A 15,384-nucleotide genomic window follows, 5' to 3' on the forward strand; every position below is an offset into this window, starting at 1 on the left:
AGAGCTACCACACTGATGTAGTAATTCCACTTCTGGATATTTATCTGAAGAAAAGGAAAACATTAAATTGAAAAGATATATGCATCCCTGTATTCATTGAGCATTATTTACACAAGCCAAGATATGTAAACAGCCTAAGTTTCTATTGATAGATGAAAGGATAAAGAAAATGTGGTATACACATACACAAAGGAATACTACTCAGCCAAAAGAAAAAAGAATGACATTTTGCCATTTGTAACAAGATGGGTGGACCTTGAAGGTATTATGCCAACTGAAATAAGTCGGACAGAGAAAGACAAATACCATATGATCTCAATTATGTGTGGAATCTAAAAAACAAAACAAAGGAACAAAGAAGACAAAACAAAACATGGAGATACAGAAACAGAATGATGGTTTCTAGAGGGAGGGAGGTTGGGTGTGAATGAAATGGGAGCAAACGGGGGTCAAGAGGTACAAACTTAGTTACAAAATAAATAAGTCATGGGGATGAAATATACAGTAGTCAATAACATTATAGTGCATATTTGCAAGTTGCCAAGAGAGTAAATCTTAAAAGTTCCCATCACAAGAAAAAAAATCTGTAACTTTCACTGGTGATGGATAGTAACTAGAAAGACTGAAGTGATCATTTGGCTGTGTATACAAACATTGAATTATTATGCCGTGCACCTGAAACTAATATAACGTTATGTGTCAATTACACTTGAATAAAAACAGACACCATCATTATAAGAACATTTGTAAAATACAGAGGAAAATAAGATGAAGAAAATAAAAATTGCTTTTAATCCCAATACTGGGGATAATCACAGTAACCATTGATTTACTTCTTTCTAGGCCAAATTATATTATGCTTTTTTTCCGTACCAGTGTTTTTCCACTTAAATTATCTTGAACTTTGTCCTAAGACATCAAGTATTTTCTGCAGTATACTTTTCAATGGCTCTAACAGTATTTCTTATTATGAAGGTAACAAAATTTATTTAACCAGCCTCCTACTATTGCATAGTTCTTTTCTATCATTTCCTCATTATAAATCATGATTGTACAAATAGCCTTAAAAATAAAAACTTGCACTTATTTATAATGATTTCCTTTGTATGAAGTCCAAGAAATAAGGCGCTTGGTGAAAGGTCATGCACATTTGAAAGGCATTTGATGCACATTACCAAATATTTAAGTCTATTTTAACACCCATTTTATTTTGAAAAGGAACTGATTTTGCCTTTTGTTAATGATTTTCCTTAAAAAAAATCTCTCTAGCTTTTTGTCTTACACTTGTCTACTGTAATTTTGGAGCAATTGAATATTGATTAAAAAAAGAGTACCATAATACTAAAAGCAAAAAATATTAAAATGTAACTATGCTGAAAAAAAGAATGAAAAAATCATTAGGTCATGTTTCACATTCCTTATGCCAAAATAGACTCTGATATAGTCAACTGACATCCTTTTAAGGCAAGTAAATATATTTCACTACAGATCAGGGTGTCTCTAGGCCTGGTTCAAGCACACAACGATGGACTCTTTTTACTGTAACTTTACTGTGCAGCATTGTGTAGCATTTTAATTTTTTTAATGTTTATTTATTTTTGAGAGAGGGAGAGAGAGAGGAAGGTGGAGCGTGAGTGGAAGAGGGGCAGAGAGAGAGGGAGACACAGAATCCCAAGCAGCCTCCAGGCTCTGAGCTGTCAGCACAGAGCCGCATGGGGGCCTTCAACTCACCAACGTTGCGGTCTTGACCTGAGCCGAAGTCAGACACTTAATCGGCTGAGCCATCCAGGCAGCAATTTAGAAGGAGAGGGTTGGGGTTTTTTGTTTGTGTGTTTGTTTCTTGTTTTTAATGTTTGTTCAACTAACAGCACTTCATTTTTAAATAATTTGCAGGTATTAAGAAAAATATTCACATCTGGTATTTTCCCCACATAAATCGTGCAATTGATAAGGCTACCTACCCTCTTGTGCTCTGAACACGGAGACCTCTCACCCCGCATGAGTTTTCTTTTGCGTTTCTCAGGCAAACACTGTTTGTATTATTCCCAGGCAATTTCACCATTCATGTTCTAGAGGGCTGAAGGAAACTCGGTGAGGGAATGTGGACACAAATCCGTTGGAGAGCAAGGGAAGGTTTTCCCTCTGTGCTTTATTTCTCCCACTTTTAATGGGAAAACCCTTCTGACGCTGTGTTCCCACCCTTGTATTTCAGCGCTGTGCGGAGGGGGCGAGAGCTTTCTGTGCGCCAGCGGGCTCTGCGTGCCCCGGAAGCTGCAGTGCAACGGCCACAACGACTGTAACGACTGGAGCGATGAGGCGCATTGCAGTAGGCGCGGGGCCCTGGGGGTTGTGCGGGCGGCCGGGTCCTAGTCAGGCGCCTACAGACCACAGCCATTGCATCGTCAGAGCCTGCCGACCACCGGCCTTTGCGTAGACCACTGCTAGTTTGCCTTTCTAAAGTGAGCCAACGGGTACGGGTTTGCGCGCCTTTCAAAGGCCTGATGCCCTTAGCAGGGCAGGAGCTGGAGGCTGCAATGGAGCTGCTCAAGGACTGGGGCGTTGTGTTGCCTCAAGTGCTCAAAATTGCAAGAAGGCTTTTTTGTTTATTTTGTTTGGGGGAGGATTTTGTTTTTGTTTTTACAGTTTAATGAGTTATAAAGGTCAGCTTTTTGGAAAAGGACGTTTTTAATAGGGAAAATTTTCACCCTTGTGATGCTTAACATTCCAGGTCCAGCAGATGCAAAACCTCTTGTTTAGGTTTTCTCAAAACCTGGCGAGAGACCATGGTGTTAACTGTTTTGAATCCATGCATTGATAGATTCAGCCATAAACATCGTCAGTTTGTTGGCTATTGATTTGATTGCTTGTTTTGACTCGATTGCTGGGTGGCTTGTCTAATATTGTAGTAGTCTGCTTGGGCTGCCATTCAAAACACTGCAGACTTCATGGTTTCAATAGGAGAAATTTATTCTCTCCCAGTTCTGGAGGCTGGAGAGTCTAAGATCAAGGCCAACCAAGTTCAGTTTTTGGTGACAGTTCTCTTGGCTTACAGGCAGCTTCCAGCTTCCTATGTGCTCATGTGACCTCTTTGGAGGCAGAGAGGGAGGGGGACAAGGTGGGAGAGGGTGAGAGAGAGAGAGAGAGAGAGGGCTCTGGTGCCTCATCCTCTTATAAGGGTACTTAGATTAGGGCCCCACTTTTATAGCCACATCTAAGCTTTATCACCTTCTTACAGGTTCTGTCTCCAAATACAGTTATTTGGGGGTTAAGGCTTTAACATACTCATTTTGAGAGGACATAAGCATTCTGGTCCTACATATATATATATATATATATATATATACACACACACACACACACACACACTCCAACTTTCAAGTTGTTTTGCACTTATGCAACAGATGAAAAAGAAAAATTCATCTCAATAATACATTGCAGGATTTGCATCCAAAGCAGAACCATATGTAGTGTTCTAATTGCTTTTTAATGGTTATACGACCAGCAAAAGTTACCACAGGAAAAGCTGTGTTTTACTCCCTGTAGGAGTTGCCAAGGCTGTGTGAGAGCTCATCACTGTTGACCTTAATTGAGAGGTTCTTGTGGTCTCTTTGCCAGGTGGACCACCTTTTGTTTCTCTGAAGGATTAGGATGCTTATTTATCATAAGTGTTGAAGGCAGTATATTATGATAATATTTCAGGTCAGTGTTTCCCTAACTCATGTTCCATAGTTCCTCAGTCTTGAAAACTGCTTGAGAAAAAAAATAAATTTGAGACATTCTGCCAAATCTACTTTTTAGAGAGTTGCAACACATACACATTGCAAGCTCTGAGAAATGCAGTTAAAAAAAAGACTTATTGGGGTGCCTGGGTGGCTCAGTTAGTTGAGCGCCCGACTTCGGCTCGAGTCATGATCTCACAGTTCGTGGTTTCGAGCCCTGCGTCGGGCTCTGTGCTGACAGCTCAGATCGTGCTCCTGTCTCTCTTTCTCTCAAAAATAATAAACATTAAATAAATAAATAAATAAATAAATAAATAAATAAAGACTTATTTTTGCTTAGCTTTGCTTAATTTTGCCTAGCTTTGTATTTTCTCAAAATTATTTGTTCCTTTATACCCCCACTTTTATTTATTTATTTTTCATGCATTCTTTTATTTATTTTGTGTAATATCTAGCATCCTATGGAACTTCAGATATGCCACCCATATTTTGGAAATATTTTCACTATGACATTTGTTTTTATATTTTGGAATTACCTGTTCAGAAAAACCTGTGGCATGTGATTTTACATGAAAAACATTCTCACGGGATGTATACTTACATTAGGGAGTACTGCTGTAGAATTAGGAGGAAATATTTTATAGAGCACCCCCATTAGAGAATTTAAAATGATTCAATAGAATTATGGAAATTATGGAAATCGTGGTGGAATCTTTTCCTTATCTCCCAATACGGCCCATGTGGGCATTATTAAAATTCTGCATGTGCCTCTACTCCCGGTGTGGGCTCACACTGGCCCATCATTCTGTTCCTCCACTGCAGTGAGCATTGCACTTAAAACAGTAAGAGCTTTCTGCTGCATTGGTTGAAATTGATTTTGAAAGAGCGAATTTTCCACTCAGTGACTGAACAAGGAAGGTATTACTATTCTATAAGGTATATAGCAATGTCCTAGGAACTGCAAGTTTATGAAGGAAGATATGGGCTTTCCTCATGAGCATACTTCAAAACCCATGTGGCTTGGTCAGTTGAGGAAATAAAATACATCCCTTCAGAATATTTGTCTATGAAAATGCTTAGTTAGACATTGAAAGCTTTGAGTGTAATTGTTTCCGGACTCACGAGGACATTTGATTCTGAGTTTTAACTTTCAGTGCTTGTGGCATTTCAGTGCGTTCACTGAGGGTGCCACTCTCCCGCTGTCCACCACCCTGTGGTGAAGGAGGAGTGCTAAGTCTGAAATAGGGCATGGATGCAAATCAGAGCGTGAATGCAGCCTGCATACTCCTGAAGGGAGAAGACGGTTTTGCTGGGCATTCCTAATGAGTGAGTAGAAAGATATGCCGGTTCCCAGGGCGCTGGCAGGTATAGGAGGAGGAGGACTCCTCCTCTATGCTAATCAACTATGCTGGTGGCATTTATTTACATGATGTGATTGAATTTTTAGCAGAGGAGGTATTACCCCTTTTTGTCCAGATGCAGTGCTGAGGTTGACAGTGATGAACAAATTTGCCACTTGTTCAAAGTGCTAGATTTGAGCCTGGTTCTCTACTATTTGTTTTTATTGAAGTGTAGTTGATACACAAATGTCATATTAGTTTTAGGTGTACAACATAGTAATTCAACAATTCTGTGCGGTACTCAGTGCTTATCACAAGTGTAGTCACCATGTGTCACCTTACAATATTATTGACCACATTTCCTATGTTGTACTTTTCATCCCCATGACTGATTTATTTTATAACTGGAAGTTTGTATCTCTTAATCCCCTCCCCTTATTTCACCCATCCCCCCAGTCCTCTCCCCTCTGGCAATCATCAGGTTTTACTTCGTATTTATGAGTCTGTTTCTGTTTTTGTTTGTTTTCTAGATTCCATGTATACATGAAACCATAATGACATTTGTCCTTCTCTGACTTATTTCACTTAGCATAATACCCTCAAGGTCTACCCATGTTGTCACAAATGGCAAGATATCATTCTTTTTTATGGCCCCAAATATTCCATTATACACACACACACACACACACCCCACATCTTTTTTATCCATTCATCTATCAATGGACGCTTAGGTTGTCTCCACATCTTGGCTATTGTAAATAATACTGCAGAAAGCATAGGGGTGCACATATCTTTTTGAATTAGTGTTTTCATTTTGGGGGGAGTAAATACCCAGTAGTAGAATTACTGGATCATACGATATTCCTATTTTTAATTTTTTTGAGGAACCTCCATACTGTTTTCCACAGTAGTTGAACCAATTTACATTCCCACCAACAGGGCACAAGGTTTCCTTTTTCTCCACGTCTTCGCTAACACTTGTTGTTTCTTGTCTTTTAGGAACTAGCTATTCTGACAGGTGTGAGGTGATATCTCAATGTGGTTTTGATTTGCATTTCCCTGATAATGAGTGATGTGGGGCATCTTATGTGTCTGTTGGCCATCTGTATGTCTTCTTTGGAAAAATGTCTATTCAGGTCCTTTACCCAATTTTTATTCAGATTATTTGGGGTTTTTGGTATGGAGTTGTATGAGTTCTTTATATATTTTATATACTAACTCTTTATTGGCTGTGTCATTTGCAAATATCTTCTCCCATTCCATAGGTTGCCTTTTTGTTTTGTTGATGGTTTCCTTCACTGTGCAAAAGCTTTTTATTTGGTGAAGTCCCAACAGTTTATTTTTGCTTTTGTTTCTTTTGCCTGGGGAGACCTATCCATAAATGTGTTGCTAAGGCTGATGTCCAAGGCATAACTGCGGGTATTTTCTTTTAGGAGTTTTGCGGTTTCAGGTCTCACATTTAGGTCTTTCATCCATTTTGAGTTCATTTTTGTGTATGGTATAAGAAAGTGGTCCTGTTTCATTCTTTTGCATGTGGCTGTCCAGTGTTCTCAATACCATTTATTGAAGAGACTGTCTCTCCATTATAAATGCTTCCCTCCTTTGTTGTAGATTAATTGACCATATAAGCGTGGGTTTATTTCTGGGCTGTCTATCCTGTTCCATTGATCTATGTGTCTGAATCCAGCCTTGAATGGGTCCAAATCTAATTGTTGTTTTTCCCAAACTGTGCTGCCTTTCACTTGCTCTTGTCCGTGTAAGTTCAGACTTGGTGAACAATTATATTCTGATCACTTATATGACAGGAAAATGTTTATTTTGGATGCTCTATTATACTTTGGGCGATGATTGTCTATTACACCGGCATGCCAGGTACCTGGGACTGCTTACGGACTTTCTCCACTAACTAATTTTGTCATGTCCTTCAGTGTCTTCCTAAGTATTTGTAGAATGAATGGATTTCCAACCACCTGGAATAATTTTAGTGGGGTAGTGAAAATATTTTCAAAAATTAAGGAAAGTTTTCTTTTAGAAATTTCTAACTCTGTGACTTTAGGCAGGCTACCTACCTCTCTGTTCCTGGGTTTCTTTGTCACTGAGGCGGGCTGCACTTTAGCCCTGCAGGAAGCCCCACTTGCAGGGATCCTAATCCAGTGGGTCTGGAGGCGGAGCGCAGTAGCACCTTTGCAAAACTTCCAGGGTAACTCTAATATACAGCCAGATATGAAACCACTGGACTAGAGGGTGTCTGGTGTCTCTTTTGTTGCTCACATTTTATAATCTTTTGATTGTATAACCAGCTCTAGAACAGCGTCTGGTAGATAACTAGTGCTTAGCAAATGAATAAGAAAGCTTCAAGAAAAACGGTTGTCACAAGGAAAATAGCGGCCACAAAGTCCACACACTTTATGCCACGTACAATCACTGCCAAATACCTTTGGAAATCATTTGCTTGGAATTTAGAGTAAAATTGGTTGACTTATATTTTAGTATAATTATACTCTAAGCTATACTAATTATACTATACGCTAGTTATGCTGTGTTAACTACTTATTCTAAGTATAATTAATTACACTAATGATCACAACGTGTAGTGATTACTCGTGGTGGACGTTCTGGAGTCAGGCTGCCTGGGTTCCTATCTCTGCTTTGCCATTTCCTCCTTCTGTGAACTTGGGGAAGTCACTCAATCTCTCTCGACCTCAGTGCCCTCATCAGTGAGATGGAAACATTAACAGTAACTATCTCTAGAACTATCGTGCAGAATGCCGAATCCTTGGCTAGAAAGCACATAGCCCATTGTCTGTCTGGCATGCTATAACCCTTTCAAGAGTGATAGGACTTCTGGGTGCTATTGTGGTTATTGCGTTTTTATTCACCACATCTTTGCTCCCCACGCCAGCTCACCTCCACCTCTGCCCACCACTTCTCACCTCCAAGGTGTAAAGGATGGTCACCGGAAGCCATAAGGCCGCTCATAAAGGTCAGGGGGGTAATTGAAGAGGAAACAGAAACATAAAAACATCCACCCCAACTTTAAAACCAGCACCGCGTGAAACTATTTTAGAAAAGAAGCACAAAAGAAAAACTGGTGTTCCATATGATGTTTCTGAATCACCAAAAATGACCACATTGACCATATTCTGTTTCCTAAAAGGCAGGGATGCAAGTAAATACTAGAACTGTTTCCATCAAAATAATAAAAAGGAAAATATTACTCTGTACACTGAAGGAGAAAGCTTCAGATGTCTGGAAAATTCACTTCGGTTTAGTAGCAATCTGATTATACAAATCAGTAAGAGTATTGAATACTCTTGAATTCCTGCCATGTGCAAAGCATGTTGTAGACACCCAGGAAGTATAAAGACTGTTAAGACATGGTTTCTTTCTTCAGGAGTCTTTGAGTCTAATCAGAGGAATAACATGAATACGGAGATCATTGAATATGGTACTTTAGAGCAATACAGTAGAAGAGATGTCACAAAGGGAAAGAAGACTGGTACAAACAAAAAGGCAGGGGCCGTAGGTTCTATGACTATATGACAAGGGCAAGATCATTAGGAGTAAGATTAGTGTGGAGAAAGCTGATGAAAAGATGGGATTGAAACCAGGCCTTGGACACAGGTGATGTTTGGAAAATCTAGTTCAGTGATTCTCAAGAGAAGGCAGTTTTGCCCCACCTCTCCCCCCCCCCCCCCCCGAGGGGACATTTTGCAATATTTGGAGACAAATTTGACTGTCACGAGTATGGAGTTTGGAGGAGGTGCTACTGGCATTTAGTGGGTAGAGGCCAGAGATGCTGGTCAGCATCCTACAATGCACAGGATCATCCCACAAAGAATTACCCACTCCCAATTTGTCAATAGTACTGCTATTGAGAAGTCCTCCTTTAGAGCTAAAAACCAATAGTCAGAAACCCCAGGAATCAAGAAACCTGGGTAACCGTAATGTGCTGGGCAACTGCGGGCAAACTATTTAACCTCTCGGGTCGTCTCAAAATGAGGGCGCCTCTGGGTGGAAATTGAGCATCCATACTTGAATCTTGAATTGAGGCAACACAATTATGTTCATAGACTTGTAGAGATTAAGAAAAGTGAATGAAGCTCTTGATAAAAACTTTTCTGTTCCTTAGTTTTCTCCTTTAATTTAATGATAATTTTGAGGGATGAAAGTTAATAGAGTAAGATGCCAAATTGAAATAAATATCAACATGCAAGAACTGCAGAAGTAACATTTTGTATCAGGTACTCATTAAAGAAAAAAAATCTGTATCTAGAAAAACATCTATCTTAGGTTATGTAAAGTTATGCTTGTATTGAGCAAGAAAATCATAGCAAGAAGCTTTTGAAAATTTTGATTTGTTGGCCCTAAATGGTGCTGGCATCTCTTTTCAGTCCAAATAAACATTTATTCCAATAAAAGGAGGCACTGTGATCTTTGCTGTTTGCTATGCATTTCTGGCTGCGCAGCGCCTCTGGTTAAGGTTCTGTGTGTTTACTAATCACGCAGACCTCAGGGAGGTAACAAGTTGTTTTCCAAATGCAGCTCATTTTGTATCTATCCTCGGAAAATGGCTTCTAACCAAGGAAGTGGTAACAGTGGAAAGTTCAATCTGCACCTGTGTGAATAATGAAGAATTAAAAAAAAAATGCTTGAGTCATCTCCATTTATGAAATAAATGTTTATTTTTATGAAATAATTTAATAGATGACAGCATTAACTTAAAAAATATCTACAGCAAGGTGTTTTAATATGCAACGTTTTTAGAATGGGCCTCACAGAAGGGATGCATGAATCATTGGAAATTTTTGGCATGTTCCAAGGTTAATCAGATTCTAAAAGAAGTATTTGATTCCCCAGTCTTACCATCAAAAAAAAAAAAAAGTGAAATGTACTGCTTAAAAAAAAAGAAAATTAACTCCTATCGTTTAAAATATGTCACCCCGTCCACCCCACTCCCTCCTCTGGGGAATGCAAAATGACCATTTTGCGCGATGGTCAAATTGAGGCCCCTGGTTATTGCTGATTCTAGCATACTGATTCAAAACCTGCTACAAGAGTAATTTAGATTAAAAACTAAACAATAATAAGAAAGATTTTTTTTCAAATTTCCCAAGGAAATGTATATATTTTGATGCACAAATTCCCTAACTTTGCAGAGTGGGCAGGAGAATCAAAGTCTGTAACCTTTCTTGACTCAGCATGTGTGCAGCGTGGGGTGCAGGGTGGGGATTTAGCGCCCTCTGCTGAATGGGAGGAAATAGTCCTGTCAGGTGAAAACTGGGACCTCTTTTTAATTATTTTCCTTTATGATGGTCATCCGTGTTATTAAACTTATTCAGCCTGGGCGAAATAAATAAAAAGCACTTACAGAGTTCTGTGTGTGTAGAAGTGGGAGCATGTATGTAGACACATGTGTGTGTGTTGTCCACATATGCACCCTCTTAATGTAGGCACTGAACAGATAGATGGTCCCTAAGGAACATTACATTTTTTAAACGATATGACCCTACAAGTATGTAAATAGCTTCTTCGAAGAACGCTTCGTGAAATAGAAACTTATAATTCATGTAACAAGTATAATATTTTGATGTATGTGGCCAACAGTTTAACTGATCCATGCCCAAGAATTTTGGTAAGGAATTATTATAGAGTCTGGGATGTTTACAGTGAAGAGGTACCCATCACCAGTCATGTGAGATGCAGACTTCTGCTTGAGGAGAAGCAATCAGGTAGAATTTAGGAGACAATTAGATTCTTGGTCTTCATCAGCCAAGTAGACTTGTCCTCAAAAGTGTCCCCTTTGTTCTTGCTATTCCTTCTGCTTGAATCATGCTGAAACTTTCATCCCATCCACTCTACTGAGATCCTGTCTTCCATGATCCCTCTCCAGCCTTAAGAATCTGTATTTTGGGGGCACCTGGGTGGCTCAGTGGGTTAAGCGTCCGACTTCAGCTCAGGTCATGGTGTCATGGTCCGTGAGTTTGAGCCCGGCGCAGGGCTCTGTGCTGACAGCTCAGAGCCTGGAGCCTGCTTCAAAATCTGTGTCTCCCTCTCTCTCTGCCCCTCTCCCACTCACACTCTGTCTCTCTCTCTCTCTCTCTCTCTCTCTCTCAAAAATAAACATTTAAACAAATTAAAAAAAAGAATCTGTATTTTGAACGTAATTCACTTTAAATAAGAGAAAATACTTTTAAGAAATCTCATTTCTATTAAATGCAGGCTTCCTAACACATATTGATTTAAAACATTTTTATAACTTTATTGAGGTACAATTTCCATACCATATGTTATCCCATTGATTTTTAGTAAATTTATGGAGTTGTGTGACCACCACCACAATCCACTTCTAGAACTTCTTCATCTCCCCTCAGATTTCCCTCCCACCTATTTGTAGTCAGTCCCCATTCCCACCCCTTCAGCCACAGGTAACCACTGCTCTGATCTCTGTCTCTGTAAGTTTTCTTTTTCTGGGAATTTCATAAATGGGTCATACAATATGTAGTCTTTGTATCTGAATTCTTTTATTTAGCATAATGGTTTTGAGATTCATCTGTACTGTCACATGTATCAATGGTATGATATTTCTAATTGCTGGATAGTATTTCATCATTTGAGTATTCTATATTTTGATTATTCATTCACCAGCTGGTGAGCATTTGGTTTCTAGTCTTTGGCTATTATAAATAACGCTGCCACAGACATTTGCATACAAGTCTTTGTATGGATGTTTGTTTCATTTTTCTTGGGTAGATTTCTAAGGATGGAAATCATGAATCATATGATAAGGTTTATAGTTAACTTTATGAAAAGCTGCCATACTGCTTTCTAATGTAGCATTATTATTTTGCATCCCCAGCAAGTATATATGAGAGCTTCAGTTTCTCAAAATCCTTGCCAATACTTGGTATTTTCTGTTTATTGTTATTGTTATTATTATTAATTACCATCTTAGGGGATATGTAATGGTATCTTATTGTGGTTTTAATTTGCCTTTCCCTAATGACTAATTATATTGAGCACTTTTTTATGTCTCCTTCGTATGTCTTTTGTGAAGATTTTCTATTCAATTCTTTCACGTATTTGAAATTGGGTTGTCTTATTATTGAATCTAGAAGTTCTATATATATTCTGGATGTAAGTCCTTTATCTGATACATGACTTGCAACTACTTATTCCAGTATGTGGTTTGTCTTTTCATTTTCTTAGTAGTATCTTTTGAAGCACAAGCCTTTAATGAAGTCCATTTGCTATTATTATTTTTGTAATGGCTTGTGCTTTTGTTGTTATACCTAAGAATTCTTCCAAGGTCAAAAAGATTGTTTCCTGTTTTTTTGTTTTTTTTTTTCTAGAAACGTCATAATTTTAGCTCTTACATTGAAGTCTGTGATCCACTTTGAGACAGTTTTTGTATACAGTTTGAGGGAAAAGCTAGACTTAATTTTGCAATTGGCCCAACACCATTTGTTGAAGAGTGTTATTTTTGCATTGAATTGTACCGGCATCTTACACATATTAATTTACATTACACATACTTATTAATCTCTTCCCCAAACCCTATTAAGTAATTGATATTATCCTAGTTTCATAAATCAGTTTACAGATTCATAGACTGTAACCACTCCAGTTATTCAAGTTCTCACAGCTAGTAGTAGATGGCAGAACCAGGGTGCCCAAGTATCTGGTTCACCCAAGTACAAGATCTAGTACAAGGACCAAGTCCAAGTCCTTCCATATTACTTATTTCAACATTAAACTTTAAGCTTCTGGAGGTTACATAGCACTTAATCTTATCTTGTCACCATAATCTAGCCCAGTACTGATTATTTGAGGGTCATGTTATGAAACACTGAGTTGACTTAAATGATATTGTGTGTGTGAAAATAACAACCTTATAATCTAAATAACTTTTTCTCTCCATTCTGTTCATGCTTATCATGGACAAAACTAGACTTTCATTTTATTTTCTTTTTTAAAGTTTAGTTATTTTGAGAGAGAGAGAGAGAGTGCAAGTGGGGGAGAGACAGAGAGAGAGAGAGAGAGAGAGAGAGAGAGAATCCCAAGCAGGCTCTGTGCTGTCAGTGCAGAGCCCGACATGGAATTTGATCCGACAAACCATGAGATCATGGCCTGAGCTGAATCTAGAGTTGGACACTCCACCAACTGTGCCACCCAGGTGCCCCTAGACTTTCATTTTAAAGGAAATGTTTTAAGGAAATAACTACTCAGCCTGTATTAAAAGTCATTCATTCTGCATGAACATGAATTTCATTAGGAACTTTGTTGAGTTGAGAGTGTCTGTGCTCGTATTTGACTATAAAAGAGCTTTCAGGTAACATAAAGTGGATCTCAGATAAAGACTTTCAGAAAGTGTTAGAAGCATTGGTTTGGGAGCCAGAAGGTTCTAGTCCTCACTCTGCAGGAACTTGGTAAGTGATCTTGAACAAGACCTTGGATGTCTCTGCATCACAGTCTCCTCACTGGTAAAACAGTAGATGTGGACCTGGTTACCATTATGATTTCCCTCCCCTGATATGCTTTTGTTAAATGAATATCCTATAACATCCTGTTCTGCTCTGATGACATATCAGCGGCTTCTCTTATATACAGATTGCAGTGAGGATTTGTTTCACTGTCACACGGGCAAGTGCCTTAATTATAGCCTTGTGTGTGACGGATATGATGACTGTGGGGACCTGAGTGAGGAGCAGAACTGTGGTAAGTAGTATTGTTTCCCTGAAGGTTTTCATTTAAAATGACAGACGTGCATAGTCCAGAATTCGTAGCTCATTGTTTGTTCACGTGATTAGCAGGTTAACTTGCAAAATGGCTGGTTTCCTTATTTTTAGAAAGAGGAGGTTTTTTCCAATTACTCATCTCAGTCATGTCTTATGTGTCAATGTAATATTTCTTAAAGTCACAATAATGAAGTGCTTAAGAAGTAGAGTGGAAAGATGGGTAACGGTTGTTAATATGTTAAAATTTTCTCCTTGAAAGTGTTGTATTTCTTCTCTGGTTAGGACCAGTGGCCCATATTTGATTTTGAGCTCTTGAGCAAAACTTCACAGACAGATGTATTGTTGTGTGTACATCATAGAGTTTATAGTTGGGAAAGGTCTTATAGATGACCTAATCCAAACCCCCCTTTTACAGTGAGATAACTGGAGAAAAGCGGGGGGGGGGAAGTGGGGGATGGGGTGGAGGGCTTGAGTAGTTGGACAGGTCAATGGAGAGGACCAGGGAATATAGTTACTGTGTAAAAAAGAATGGTCTTAACCACTCAACATAATTCCTCTGAAGATAGTAGGATATCATGAAGTTTGTGCTCTTAGGGTGACTTTGCGCCTCTGTAACGGTAATAATTACAACTTTCCCTTAGACAAGTCTTTGCCCCACTTGCCCATCATTATTAGCAAGCTGAGCACATGGTGCTTCTTCTGGTTTCTGCACATGTATCCCATCTATTGTGTCTTTCTTCTTTTCTCAGCACTTCATCTTCCATATACTATACCTTACTTTATTGCTGCAATATGACCTTTCAGATCCATGGTTGCTCCATGAGTCTGTCAACGACAGTGGTACTCTCTCAGTGGATACTCATAATTGTTCCTCATTATTGAATCTGTTATCCACGAATCTACACACATCTGTTAAGTGGTCACTTATATTAAGGCTTTTCCACATCTCATGGTAAGGAATCCCATAGAGTCTGCTCTCTGTGAGAAGAAACTTGACTTAATTCCCTCTCTTTTTTTCTCCAGGAATGTATAGTTTAGGGAAGAGGTTAAATCTAGGCTAAAAAGGATCATGAAAAGAATATAAATATTCTGCATTTCTTACCCAGGAGTTTTTTTTTCCAATATGAATTATATATTAAGATAGTTTAATAAAAAGCCTAAGCTTAGCATCAGGAAAGATGACAGGAGATATTTGCCTTCCCAATTTATCAGAGAGAGGTAGGTCACAATTCTTAGACACATGGTAGAGTCCTCACAAATCAAATCAGCTATCTACATTGTGAAACCCACATCAGAGGTCTGTTTATGTTAGCCAATGTAAAAATAAAAATTTTTCGTAAGGAAAGAAAACAACAACAAAACAAAAACAGGAACAACCCATGGGTCCTGAGAAAGCTGCCCGGTTGTTACTCATTTGAAAAACAGACAGATCTTACCCCACAGTGATGGTGGCCAGTGGGTCACATGCTGGGGTAGGAGGTGGCATTTTAATTATGCCGGAGCCACCATAGAGAAAGCATTGAAGGTATCTGAACAATCAGAACAGACTCTCTTCAGCTGGAATCATGAGTCATTCAGCTCTCAGTC

At 38.8% G+C, this 15,384-nt stretch overlaps 1 protein-coding gene across 6 annotated transcripts in view; it reads left to right on the top strand.

The window, feature by feature from the left end:
• The window catches only part of CORIN (corin, serine peptidase), a 251,162-nt gene that overhangs the window by 153,261 nt on the left and 82,517 nt on the right, over positions 1–15,384 (top strand). For 5 of the 6 annotated variants that reach the window (XM_007075910.3, XM_042984584.1, XM_042984587.1 and 2 more), the window contains exons 6-7: positions 2,213–2,326; positions 13,670–13,777. In XM_007075910.3, the coding sequence (XP_007075972.1) occupies positions 2,213–2,326; positions 13,670–13,777 (222 nt within the window). The remainder of the gene's footprint in view (positions 1–2,212; positions 2,327–13,669; positions 13,778–15,384) is intronic. The other variant, XM_042984586.1, reaches the window with a different exon arrangement.

Source organism: Panthera tigris, chromosome B1 (assembly GCF_018350195.1).
Source record: "Panthera tigris isolate Pti1 chromosome B1, P.tigris_Pti1_mat1.1, whole genome shotgun sequence".
Taxonomy (NCBI): domain Eukaryota; kingdom Metazoa; phylum Chordata; class Mammalia; order Carnivora; family Felidae; genus Panthera; species Panthera tigris.